A 13,055-nucleotide genomic window follows, 5' to 3' on the forward strand; every position below is an offset into this window, starting at 1 on the left:
TTACTTTGTTCACTTTCAGTGTTGACATTCTTGTCCTTTAAATAATTCAGCACGCACGATTCATTCGTTATCCATCTCAAGCTAAGTGGTTAAATTGGAGTTCACATGAATACGAATTCAATGAGGTCGGATTATTCACTTGCAAGTGAATAATTCATCATCAATGTTTCTTAGCTTACTTTGGCAAAATTGAACAATACTGGCTGCTAAAATCGAATGTTTATTTCACTATATCACTTTTATTAATTATTAAACAAAACATTTATATTCTATATTTTATATACATCTCGTAGCTAGTGCCCCTTTCAGCTGGCGTCACACATTCAAGTTATGCACGTTCCAGAGAACAGCGTAAAGAAAAAACAGAACTTGGTAGGTTATCTTAACTGTATATGACAAAACTTTTAGGAATTTTGGTCCTAAATGCTCTTCAACTTCGTATGTTATTTGGCCTTTTACACGTTTTGGGATTCGAGCATCACTGATGAGTCATTTGATGTTTGTTCCGAAATCCCCCCCCCCCCCCCCCCTCATACAGGTGAACGATAGCTTCCTAAGAAATGTTATTTCATACCTGTAATGCATGTCTGTCTATATCTGAAAAATCCCATTGTTTTTTGTCAGTTGTGTTTCGATAAACAATGACGCCAGTTTCTCGTCGCTGTTCATCATCTGGCTTCTTCTTCTGTGATTGTAATGTTGTTTTTCGAATTGAATTTTCTTCCATCGATTTTATTTTATTTTTACGAAATCTTTCATCATTAATGCCTTTAGTGCAAGCTTTATTCTCAAATTTTGTAAGTTTTTCTACGTTGTTTGTGTTTGGTCGGTTTACTTCCTTTACGATATTTGAGTTGTGTAATTCTTTTGCTATACCTGTATTGCACGTTTGTTTTTTCTGCTGCATCTCTCTGTTACCTGTCTTTTTCTTTTCATATGTCACAGCATCTTTATCAATGCTTGTCATTTTTTCCTGATTCATAGTGAACGATTCTCCATTAGAATGCAATCTTGTACTTGAAGGGGTGACAGTTGAACTGTCGGTCGATGCTTTTCCATTTTCCCCTCGAGAGTTTGATTTTTTTTCAAAATTTCCCATCTTCACATAATTATTTCTGTGTCTTGATTCTTCCGCTAATTCCTTTTTTCTCTTCTTTTCATTAGCTGTGTATTCTTTTACGCATTGTTTGAAAGACTCACCATCATCCACTATGTCTTTACACGACTTCGGAACTACAACCGGCTCCACACGTCCACTAAATATACATCCCATGTTTTTTTTCTATTCTGATAGAAAGATTGAACTAAGTATATAAAATTTCCTTTTATTTAATTACTGTCTGCATTAAGAGTATAGCAGAGTTATGCACCAAATGTTAGATCAATATAAATGTATATACTCATTTCGATTTGAAAATCTAAAAAAGGAAGAAACTCTTTCCATAGAATTATCAGTTTACTGTCTACCAACAAATTAAAATAAAGATGCATATATATAACAAAGCTTCAATTTAAATTTTAGGTCTCTGACAATCTTTTCAATTTAACATGTCTTTACTTTTATTATACATTTTACGCAGAAACTTTTTTAGCCTTCAGGAATTGTACCAAAAATATATCTGAATTGATGTCCACGGATGATGGCGGCTTGGATCAATATTTTTGGACTCCGAACATTTGCATTTGTTTCACCATGATTTATCATGATTTTGCCATATTTATGTTACTGAAATCACAGAAGAGATATAAGCGCACAAGGTTTTCCTCGGATAGAAATTGACGATTTTATTTTTTAATTTAAAACGTTTTGGAAATGAAGATGGATGTGCTTGGCAAAGACAAAGGAGGGGATTTGAGGTGATAACAGGTGTGTGTCCCCTAAAATTAGAAAACTGTCAGGTTATTGCCAAACGAAACAATTACAAAGGAAGGTTTATATTGACGTTTAAATTCTGACTCCTAGCAATGAATGTGGTTGTTGAATTTGATAGATACTTTTTGTGCTTCTTTGTTTAAATATTTGTCTGTTTTTGTTCTTTTTGTTATAGATTGTAACACATTGATGGCTGCTGTGCCCCTTTTTGACAATTTTACCTATTATGTCTGTTTTTGTACACTCATCGTTGTAAATATAATGGAATTTGATACGACTTTCATACAAGTGAGAGGTTTTATTAAATTAGCACTATAAAACAAGGTTTACATCACCACTTTCTACATTTGAAAATGCCTGTACTAAGTCAGCAATATGACAGTTGTTGACCATTCGTTTGATGTGATTTATCATTTGATTTTGTCATATGATTAGGGACTTTCCGTTTTGAATTTTCCTCAGAGTTCAGTAATTTTGTGATTTTACTTTTAATGAAGGGTCAATTTTAATCTTAAAATACCAGGAAATCTAACTTCGGTAACTGAAATATAAACATTTGAAGATTTTGTTTTGTTAAGCGATTAATTGATGAAAATACAACTTTAATAAGCACTGACGTACTACAGCAGAAATGATAACATAATTTCACAGGTACTTGAGCTAGGATAGGGCCATCTTATCTCCCTTTGTTTTCCTCCAAAGTCCAGTATGTTTTTGTTTTCTTATGACATCAATAGTTTTGAATTGCTTTTTATGCGTTAGACTAACATGTATATTTATGGAAAAAATAACATGTTTTACTATTTACTATCAATCACTAGTTTTAAACCATCTCCGGCAGTCACGAAATAAATTTATATATAATCATTGACCTCTGTGGATAGTAAGCTAGTAATTGATAGTAAATATTCAACAAATGTTTATTTTCTTTTAGTATATTTATGAAATACATGAAAATAATCAAAAAAAAAAAATGATGAACGTTTGGGGGTAATAAGGAGGGAAACAATTCCTTTCCTCGCGTACTTGTGCATAATTTTCCATGACGAAACTCACTTTCTTAAAACTATTTCAGAAGACATAATGATATAATAGTCGAAGGATGTGGCAAAAGTTATTTAAAACATGTTATCCGTCTAAATTGCAATTAAAGACGAAAAAAATGTACCTGATTTAGTAAAAATATCATACCTTTAGAAGTTGTAAAACTTGTTCAGACGATCAGAAGACGGAAAAACGAAGTTAATATGCATATTTAGTTAGCAAATATTTGTTTATAGATATGATATAACGAAGTCCGATTTTGGGGGTATTTGGGGCATAATTAAAACAATGTTAAAAGATATTTGAATGAAATACAGCCATTATCGATATAAGAAGTGTTTAAACATTTAAAATGTCAAACATCATATTGTTAGATTTTTTTAAAAATGATTAAAAATCAAGCATGCTTAATCAAATGAGTGACATTATATGTTGCAATCTATGTAAAAAAAGAAAAGGGTTACACTTAAAAAGAAAGAACAATAGTTATGTTAAACAGTTAACAAAGGTACCAAGATTATAATTTAATACCCCAGACGTGCGTTTCGTCTATATTAGACTCATCAGTGACGCTCAGATCAAATAGTTATAAAGCCAAACAAGTACAAAGTTGAAGAGCATTAAAACATAATAAAAGTATTTGAACTAAGATGGTACTAGTATTCTAATAGTTAATTTGAGGCTTAGCCAAGCCTGTAAATTTCATTTATAACCTTCATAAGAGATTTTTATAGCTAGAGATATAGTTTTGCAACAGGTCACCTGAAGACCTATCCAGTAACTTCGTGTATTCCTTATCTTATAGAGAGGAATTTGTCTTCTGGGACATTGGGATTTCAGTTACTTTTAATTCCATATTCAGTGTGCAGAAATTTTAGTCTGTGTCCACTTTTGTAATCTGTAGGCATAATTTCAATTATAATGCCATGGAATTGAGACTTAGGGTATGATAAATATGATTTGGATATGGAATTATGCATGCTTTGTTGTCAGGGACTTTATATAGTATAGAAAGTCACTGGTTATGTGGTCATATGTCCACCTTCACAGTTAAATACCGATTTTAGATTCTCAAATACTGTGGATTCATTTATTTTCGTTGGTACCAATTTTCGTGGATTGATGAAAACTTGCATATTCGTAGATATGTAAACTCGTTGTTTTGGCAAATTATGCATACGTTCCTTTAGACAAGAGTGCACACGCTGAAATGTCTCGCCTTCTATACTAATCATTGATATTATGTTGATAGTCCTAAGTATAAAGTTAAGCTTTAAAACAACTGTCACATAAACTTAACATTAACCAAGATAACTAAACAAAGACCAATGAACCTTGAAAATGAGGTCAAGGTCAGATGAACCATGCCAGGCAGACATGTACAGCTAACAATGCTTCTATACAACATATATAGTTGACCTATTACTTATAGTTTAAGAAAAATAGACCAAAACACAAAAACTTAACACAGTGCAATGAACCGTGAAAATGAGGTCATGGTCAAATAAAACCTGCTCGACTGACATAAAGATCATAAAATATTTCCATACACCAAATATAGTTGACCTATAGCATATAGTATTAGATAAAAAGACCAAAACTCAAAAACTTAACATTGACCACTGAACCATGAAAATGAGGTCAAGGTCACATGACATCTGCCCTCTAGACATGTACACCTTACAATCATTCCATACAACAAATATAGTAGACCTTTTGCATATAGTATGAGAAAAACAGACCAAAACACAAAAATTTAACTATAACCACTGAACCATGAAAATGAGGTCAAGGTCAGATGACACCTGCCAGTTGGACATGTACACCTTACAGTCCTTCCATACACCGAATATACTAGCCCTATTGCTTATAGAATCTGAGATATGGACTTGACCACCAAAACTTAACCTTGTTCACTGATCCATGAAATGAGGTCGAGGTCAAGTGAAAACTGTCTGACAGACATAAGGACCTTGCAAGGTACGCACATATAAAATATAGTTATCCTATTACTTATAATAAGAGAGAATTCAACATTACAAAAAATTTGAACTTTTTTTTCAAGTGGTCACTGAACCATGAAAATGAGGTCAAGGACATTGGACATTGTGACTGACGGAAACTTCGTAACATGAGGCATCTATATACAAAGTATGAAGCATCCAGGTCTTCCACCTTCTAAAATATAAAGCTTTTAAGAAGTTAGTTAACACCGCCGCCGCCGGATCACTATCCCTATGTCGAGCTTTCTGCAACAAAAGTTGCAGGCTCGACAAAAATCAGTATTTCGTTGATCATTTAAATCGTGGTTCCTCTGTCCCCACGAAATCTACGAAAATTGGTATCCAACGAATATTAATGAACAACAAAATAATGTAAAACAGTTTAATACACTAATAATTTATTTGCTAATATTTCAGACATGAAAAATCCTGATGAAATTGGCTGATTATAAAATATTCTTTGCAAAGATAGGTAGGCAACATCATACAAATATTTCTTTGTGGGTGGCCTTATATTTCATTAAAGTGTCGTCATGAAATCATATTGCTTCACATTATAAAATATTCCAAAACTTAACTTTAAGAACCAGGATAATACTGAAGTTACATGGAGAAATCAGCTTCATATTATTACAAGAAACTGAACCACCAGCTTATCAAATATTTATAAACATTGAGACCAAGCTGAAATTTTCTTTTCCCAATAATGCCTTGTACAGTTCAGACCTTTTAAATGTAGTGATATTCCAAGGTGATATCACATTTGCTTTACATCAAAATACCACAGAACACAGAAATTTGGGTACATCGTCCTATGGACATATAATTTACTTAATGTAACGAAGCACAACTAACTGCAAACTTAACATACAATGCTGAATGGAGAAAATCAGACAAAAACTACAGGATAGGCAAAAAGATACATACCAAAGGAATATTGAAATTCATAAGTCAAACACAAACTGACAATGCCTAGCAAAAAAAACCCAAAAATACTAAAAAACACAATACACAAAACACAACATAATAAACTAAATATTGAGCAACACAAACACCACCAAAAACCAGGGGTAAACTCACTTGGTCCAGAAGGGTAAGCAGATCCTGCTCTACATGTGGCACCTATTGTATGTGTTGCTTATGTTAGTATGCCAGTAAAGAGAACAGGATTGTGGTTACAAAAATAGGAATATACCTGTTTATCAGAAACATATATTTCATTTGTCAACCAATTTGTGATGTTTATTGAAAAATATTCGAGGGGATAAATTCAATTTTACTACTTGGAACTCTTTTTGGTTTCAATAGCTTCCTTGTCAGAACCAATCCATTATCAAGACAATCATGATAGGAAATGCAAGTTCTGGAATGAGATATAAACTCCACACTTATTAATGCTGCTTGATCAAGCTCTTAAAATATCTAGATGAAATACAAATACAAAACAAAACAAGTATAATGGTCTTTGAAACATTTATTCTTTAAAGTAACATTTACAATGTCCTTGACCCAATTATCTGCACCTATAGAAACATAAGCAATTATTTGATTCATAGACTATAATAGGCACATTTTAGAAAGGAGTATTTCAATCATAGTGAGATTTCTTCTCAAGCTGTGCAATATTTGTTTCCTATATCACAATGATACATAAGAAGTTATAAGATTTTATTATAGTTTGTTCATTTACAACCAGTTACACATTTTTTTAACATATATAAAGCACTAAGCACTTAACAACAGTTCATACAACCATATCCTATTATAGAATTTCTTTTTTTATAGAATCTATTTAATAAGAATTTACTTATATTTAAACTTCTTATGTACTGAATTTCCTGGTGTAAATATTTTTTTTTCTCCATTAGATCATATTTATCCTTAGTATTTAAAAAATATCTTATCAACTTCTGAATAAAATGATTTTTAAAAATCTGAAAAAAATCAAGAATATCTTTCGAAAGATTGCTTGCAGGAAGCAAATTAAATTTACTGCTTAGGATATTTTCCTTCTTTGCCTATACCTTGAAAAGAATGTTTTCAATCTGTGTAACAGAATACCTTCCATATATCACAGAAAATATCACCATAGTCCAAGAAATCATTCTTCATTTTAGGTATTAGACACGAAATGTTCTAGAAGACTTTTGACTGCTGCTACAGTAGAGTCATACAATTTGTCTCTTAAATTTCAAACCAAGCTGGAAATGTAAATGCTATTCATAAATAGAGTACAAACATCTTTTTTCAATGCTCTGAATTATACAATAATAAATTCCTAAGCAAAAGAAAAACAGATATGAGTCAACAATGAAAAATAAAAATTTGAATAATATATGAATACATCTTTTGCTCACTATCAAGCACATGAAAAATAGAGGAGTTCAGGCAGGAAGGGGATTTGAAGGAAGATATTTGCACTAAAATAATACTGGCAAGATATAACAGTTTTATAAGGTTGTTAGGCATACAATAAAATTAGGGTCAATTCTGGTAATGTCCTTGCTCAACGCACTACCCTCTGTTTTATAGATCTTTTCAAAAGTCAAGACCTTGGTAATGACAAAATTATTAATTGCACTGACAATAAAGAGCAATAAATTCATATGCTGTAATTTTGTGAATGATGAAAAGAAATAGACATATAATTTGATAAGCAAATTTCTCATTGCTGCAAATATACAACTAAGCAGCATCTGTACCTTTTTTGACATTGAAAGCAATAAATCACAACCAAACAATATTATTGTCAAAACCAGACATTATATCAACTTTACCTACAGTGGTTGAACTTATAAATTCAAAAATAAATCTTGTGTAACAATAAATCGTTTTCTCACCAAAGTGAATAATTGATGACAACAAAAGTCACCATGGTTACAGTAGAGCAATTATTAGATCAAATTAACAGACGTGACCCTGACCTTACAGTAAATATAACAGCTTTCAATAAAACACTCCTGTATTAGATGATAATGACATGGTGATGCTTCGGTATATAGTATTGAAAAAAATATAAAAATTTGACAAAAACCTCTTACCATAGTACAAAATAATAAATTATGCTGTGAAAATACACTAATCTACAAACATCATTTTATCTTATGTGAATTTATAGATTTACTTTCCAAACTTTCTCTTAACTAAGGCCTTGCATATATACATATCTTTTTTATTTATTGTTTATTTTTGATTTTATCTATCAAAATATTTTTTTTTAACAAATTTTGAAAATTTTGTAGCGTTTTTTTCCATCTTAGTCTATACATATATATTCCTTGATAACCATTTTGTGGAAGATATACCTAGATTCATAAATCTTAAAAATTCTGCCTTAAAATGAACAACTCTTTTCATATAATTAGTTATTCTGCAATAAAAATTAATATATAAATATATAAATTCTGGTTTTGTGGATGAACCTGGGTGCCATTTTCTTCTCCATGACTTGAACATTATCTTAATGGTGTTTTGAAAAATTGAATATATTGCCCAGTGGACATTTTGGTAAGACCTTCCTGTTTTACCATTCTGTGATGTTAGTATAAATATCAATATTGCTTTATGTATTGGTTAAAAGTTTGATTCAAACAAAACTCACTTTTTAACAATCAATTCATTCTCATACATAAATGCACTCTCTGGACTTCAGCCAGCACCATACAAACATTATTTTCTGCCATTCAATATTTCACATAAATCTTAAAATTCAAACCCTGTAACCAACTTCTAAATTCTACAAGATTAAACCCTTACATAAAACATCTGTATAAATCTTTTATTTTAGCAGTTCCATTACAGCATTAACAATCTGTTTCAATCTATCAAATAAATTGTTCAGTAACAGCATCAAGAATGTGTATGATGTGTCCTATTAACTGTTTACTGACCAAAGTAATGAGATATTAAGTTTTGAACTCTTTTGACAATGGTCTTACTGTGAAATCTGAAAAAAAGAATGCCAGTGGTGTATCCAGAAATTTTCATAAAGGAGTGGGGTGTGGGCCCACTGAGTTCCTAAGAGGTCCAGTGATTCCCTATATAATCAACCAAATTTCCCAACATAAAAAGGAGGTGGGAGGACTTTCCTTCTGGGACTCCTAAATTTGCCTCTGAATGCCTTTTGCTAATTTAGCCATGGCATTTACCTTAAAGGTTTTGCGTAATAGCACAAATTGAATGCAAACTTTAAGGACTAAGTTATTTAAATGCTATGACAATCATAACAAAGCACTAATTTAGGGACTAAACAAATATCTTTTTTTTAAGTACAGACTGATTAATTTATACTTAGAAATCATAAAATAACAGCCTAAATCTATAATACTTTCAATTTTAAAGCATCATGGCAATTTATGGTTAGTTACTTGCCAAGTTATTTACAATGGCACTCTTCACATAGTCTCACAAAAATACACTTTATAAGCAAGGAAAACAAATTGCATATACTAGTACTTTAAACACACCCTCTTACTAATAATGATAAAGTTTAGCTTTCATGATTTACATAAATTTTTTACATAAAATAAATAACAATCATTTACAAATTGGTTTTTATGTACAAATACTAAACAAAATTTTGAATAGGCATCAAATGAATTATTCAGTAGTATAAAATTGAGAATGGAAATGGGGAATGTGCCAAAGAGACAACAACCCGACCATAGAAAAAAACAACAGCAGAAGGTCACCAACAGGTCTTCAATGTAGCGAAAAATTCCCTCACCCGGAGGCGTCCTTCAGTTTGCTCTAAATAACAAAATGCACCAAATAATTAAAAAAATAGTTATGCTTTCACAAAAACAAAGACTCTGAACTTAAAATTCAAAGATATATAAATAATTGGGAAGCAGTTTTCAAATTTTGAAGCAATATGAAAATGCAATACGTTCCTTTAAACAGAACGACTATTCACTTAATTTTAAAGTAATTTTTTTTCAAAGTAAGTTTTAAAATAACAATCTTGCAAGTCCACTTATGTAGTACATTTTATTATAAAATAATAAAAGCATAAAGGCATTCTTTCATCCTATTAAACAAAATAACCTTACAATTAAGCTCATTTCAAAGTGATACTCGTTCAAGATTTTGAATAATTTTTCTTATATCACACCAAATCGATAGTTTGGTATCAATTTATGACCTACAATAACGTCAAGCAGCCTCTACAAGTACTTTGTACAGGAACTATTCACAGTAACTTATACATATAATATACAATAACATACATAAACAATTTAAAAATATTTCCTTGTAACTGGAATATTTCATCAGGGTTTGGATACACATAGGAATTTCATGATTAAGAGTGGACATTCAATGAGAAAATGCCTCTTATTCATAATAAAACTTTCCCATTGTATCTTTGTTACAGATAGATATTCCACATACATGAATTAGCCCACTTGAACATTATATTCAGTTAATATTTGGTATGTTTTCACAAGATAATTTCTTTTTTGAACATTTTAATAAGATTTTGACAGGGGCAAATTTATGAATTGATAATTAAATAAAATGCAAGTTCCAAAAGTTTGATAACAGTCATGTGAAAAAAAATTAAAAAAATACAAATTTAAAAAGGCAATTATAACTTTAAAGAATTTCTTTGAAAATTGCAAAAATCTGTAAAAAGGAAATTGTTCAATTGCTTGCATACTGATAGTACAGATTAACAAATTGATACAATAGGAAAGTTTTAATTCAGCACTAAACTCTATTGCACAATTATTTTATGTGAGCAAACTAACATTGCAGTGGTCAATACCCAAGAAGGTGCATATGAAAGTATAATTCTACATTAACTTTACACATTGTGTAGAATCTAATATATAATCTGAACTTATGACTGTTTTTTTTTTTTATATATTACATGAAATTCTAAATGCAAAAATATGATTTCTATCATTTATACAATCTTTATTAGGTCTATATCTTTTTTTCACAAATAATAAAAAAAATGTACATCCTTACAAAGTAATTGAATGTGATAGTCTTTCAATTTTTTTCTTAAATATGAGATGCTTTTTTATAATGAAAAATTGTTTGAATTTCAAGTAGTTATATTATAAAAGGTGCACTTAAACTAATGATGGAATGTGAACACACAAACAGTAAAATTTATGAGACTTAAAAAAGGTAATTGCCCAGGAAATTTGTGTAAAGAAATTTAGTACAAAGCGTAATTTGTAAACATATAATGACAATGTGTAATGCCAAGCAGACTGACTAGATTCTACGTCCATGAAAACAAAAGATGTAACAAGAATATAACTTTGCACTTTAGCCTTTGACCTCTGAAGCATGTTCCCCAATGGCTACCCTGATGTCAAAGGGACATTACTCTTCTTGCCACTCACACAACCATGTTAATTTTTTCAGGCTCATGAAATTTACATTTTCCCAGCTGTAATTTGTTTTCTTTGGGCATGATAGGAAATGGTAAACTTCATCAATGGTCCCTTTGGCATTTTAACGACCGCTGGACCAGGCTACTGACCATCACAGATATATGTTTTTTAAGGGCCAGTGCTGTAGATTTTTATAATTGTCAAGAATAACTAGAATTAAAGTGAGATCATGTGGCCGTGCTATCAGGTCCATTAGGTTTGACTTCAGGTATAGCCTTCTTTGTTCGCCTCATCCTCTCTAATTCAGCAGCAGCATCTTGAGAAACAGCAGCTTTATCTGTCAAAACATAATATCATGGTATCATTATGGATAAAATAACAAATCAAATTTTACAGCAGTTTCAAGTCATTTATTTTATTTTTAAGGTTTTATAGTGCTTATTGATTGCAAAAAAGGAGATTTCTTATACTTCTTTCAATCATTTTTTTTCTAAATGTTTACACATTATGTATTGAATTTTTTGTCAAATGAAAAAATAGAAAAGCTCCCCATCCTAAGACAACTCACCTGAGGCTTTACAAATATAAAAGAAGAGTTTAACACTTAATTATAGCAGTGGTTTGAAAAAGAATTGACAATAGAGAAAAACAAAAGACAAAAAAAATCTTGATTATGAAAAATACTGCACTATTGTGGAACACTTTATGTCATAGTCCACTTTTACCATGTTAACCCCAAAAAATCCATGAATATTAGTACACCACAAACAATAATGAATTCCTGTAGTTCAATTTTCTAGGCCATATTTCCATTGAAGCTACAACTGAAACTAGCTAAAAAGTCTAAAATAATGTCAGCCAGAACAAAAATAATGTGACTTAATGGTAAAAGAAACAGAATCCCAACCACCTAAAAATAACTTGATTGGTAAATTAAACCATTAGAAAATGGAAAATATCTAAAAATAGACTACAAAATTCAATTGAAGTTGTAGGGAAATAATCATTGTGGAAAAAAATCAATCAAAGGATAGAACAGAAGCTGGTTATTTTCTAAATCATCAAGGGAAATAAGTAGCGATAAGTAAAAATTGCTATAAGGAAACTGCATTCAATATATCCTAACATTTGTTTGAATTTTAAATCTCTATAACAACAAAATTGACTTTATTAAGAGATTTCACCAATGATAAAGGGAGAGAACACAGGAACTTTGAAGGTAAACTTCAATGATCTGGAAAAGGCTGACATGAAATATTGAAGGAAATTTAATATTTGGTTACCCCTAATCGACTGGACAAGAACACTGAATATGTAAAGATAAAAAATAAGAATACAATAATTAGGAAAAGACTAACTAACAACATTGAAGAGATGTCAAAACAAGACTGGCAGAAGAAGACAAACAAGATCACAACTTATTGCCCTGTTACTTTTTGACAGGACATAAAAACTTCAAAGGTGTCTATATTTAAAGCACACAAATACACACCTGCTACTCATACATAGAAGTCAAAACCCTATTTTTTCTGATAAAAGCAATGAGCATATTTAAACTAATGTCTGTCCATATAACACCATGGGTCACTCGCACTATCACATTTTGGCGTTCAGTGAACTGTGAAATCTATATTAAAATCCTATATTGGTATAAATTTTAAAAATTTCACATGTGAAAAATATTGTGTACTAGGTTTCAACTTGGTATGACTCAACTATGTGGTAATCTATCTAAACTGAAACTTTATCTGGATATGGTATACGCCAACAGAGAGAAGCACAGAT

The 13,055-nt window shown here is 30.8% G+C and overlaps 1 protein-coding gene across 3 annotated transcripts in view; it reads right to left on the reverse strand.

The window, feature by feature from the left end:
* Positions 1 to 6,376: 6,376 nt before the first annotated feature.
* The window catches only part of LOC143079777 (cytoplasmic dynein 1 light intermediate chain 2-like), a 30,173-nt gene continuing 23,494 nt past the window's right edge, over positions 6,377 to 13,055 (reverse strand). For all 3 annotated transcript variants that reach the window (XM_076255360.1, XM_076255358.1, XM_076255359.1), the window contains one exon: positions 6,377 to 11,607. In XM_076255360.1, coding sequence (XP_076111475.1) covers positions 11,498 to 11,607 — 110 coding nt within the window. In that variant the 3' untranslated portion in view covers positions 6,377 to 11,497. The remainder of the gene's footprint in view (positions 11,608 to 13,055) is intronic.

This window comes from Mytilus galloprovincialis, chromosome 6, assembly GCF_965363235.1.
Source record: "Mytilus galloprovincialis chromosome 6, xbMytGall1.hap1.1, whole genome shotgun sequence".
NCBI lineage: Eukaryota > Metazoa > Mollusca > Bivalvia > Mytilida > Mytilidae > Mytilus > Mytilus galloprovincialis.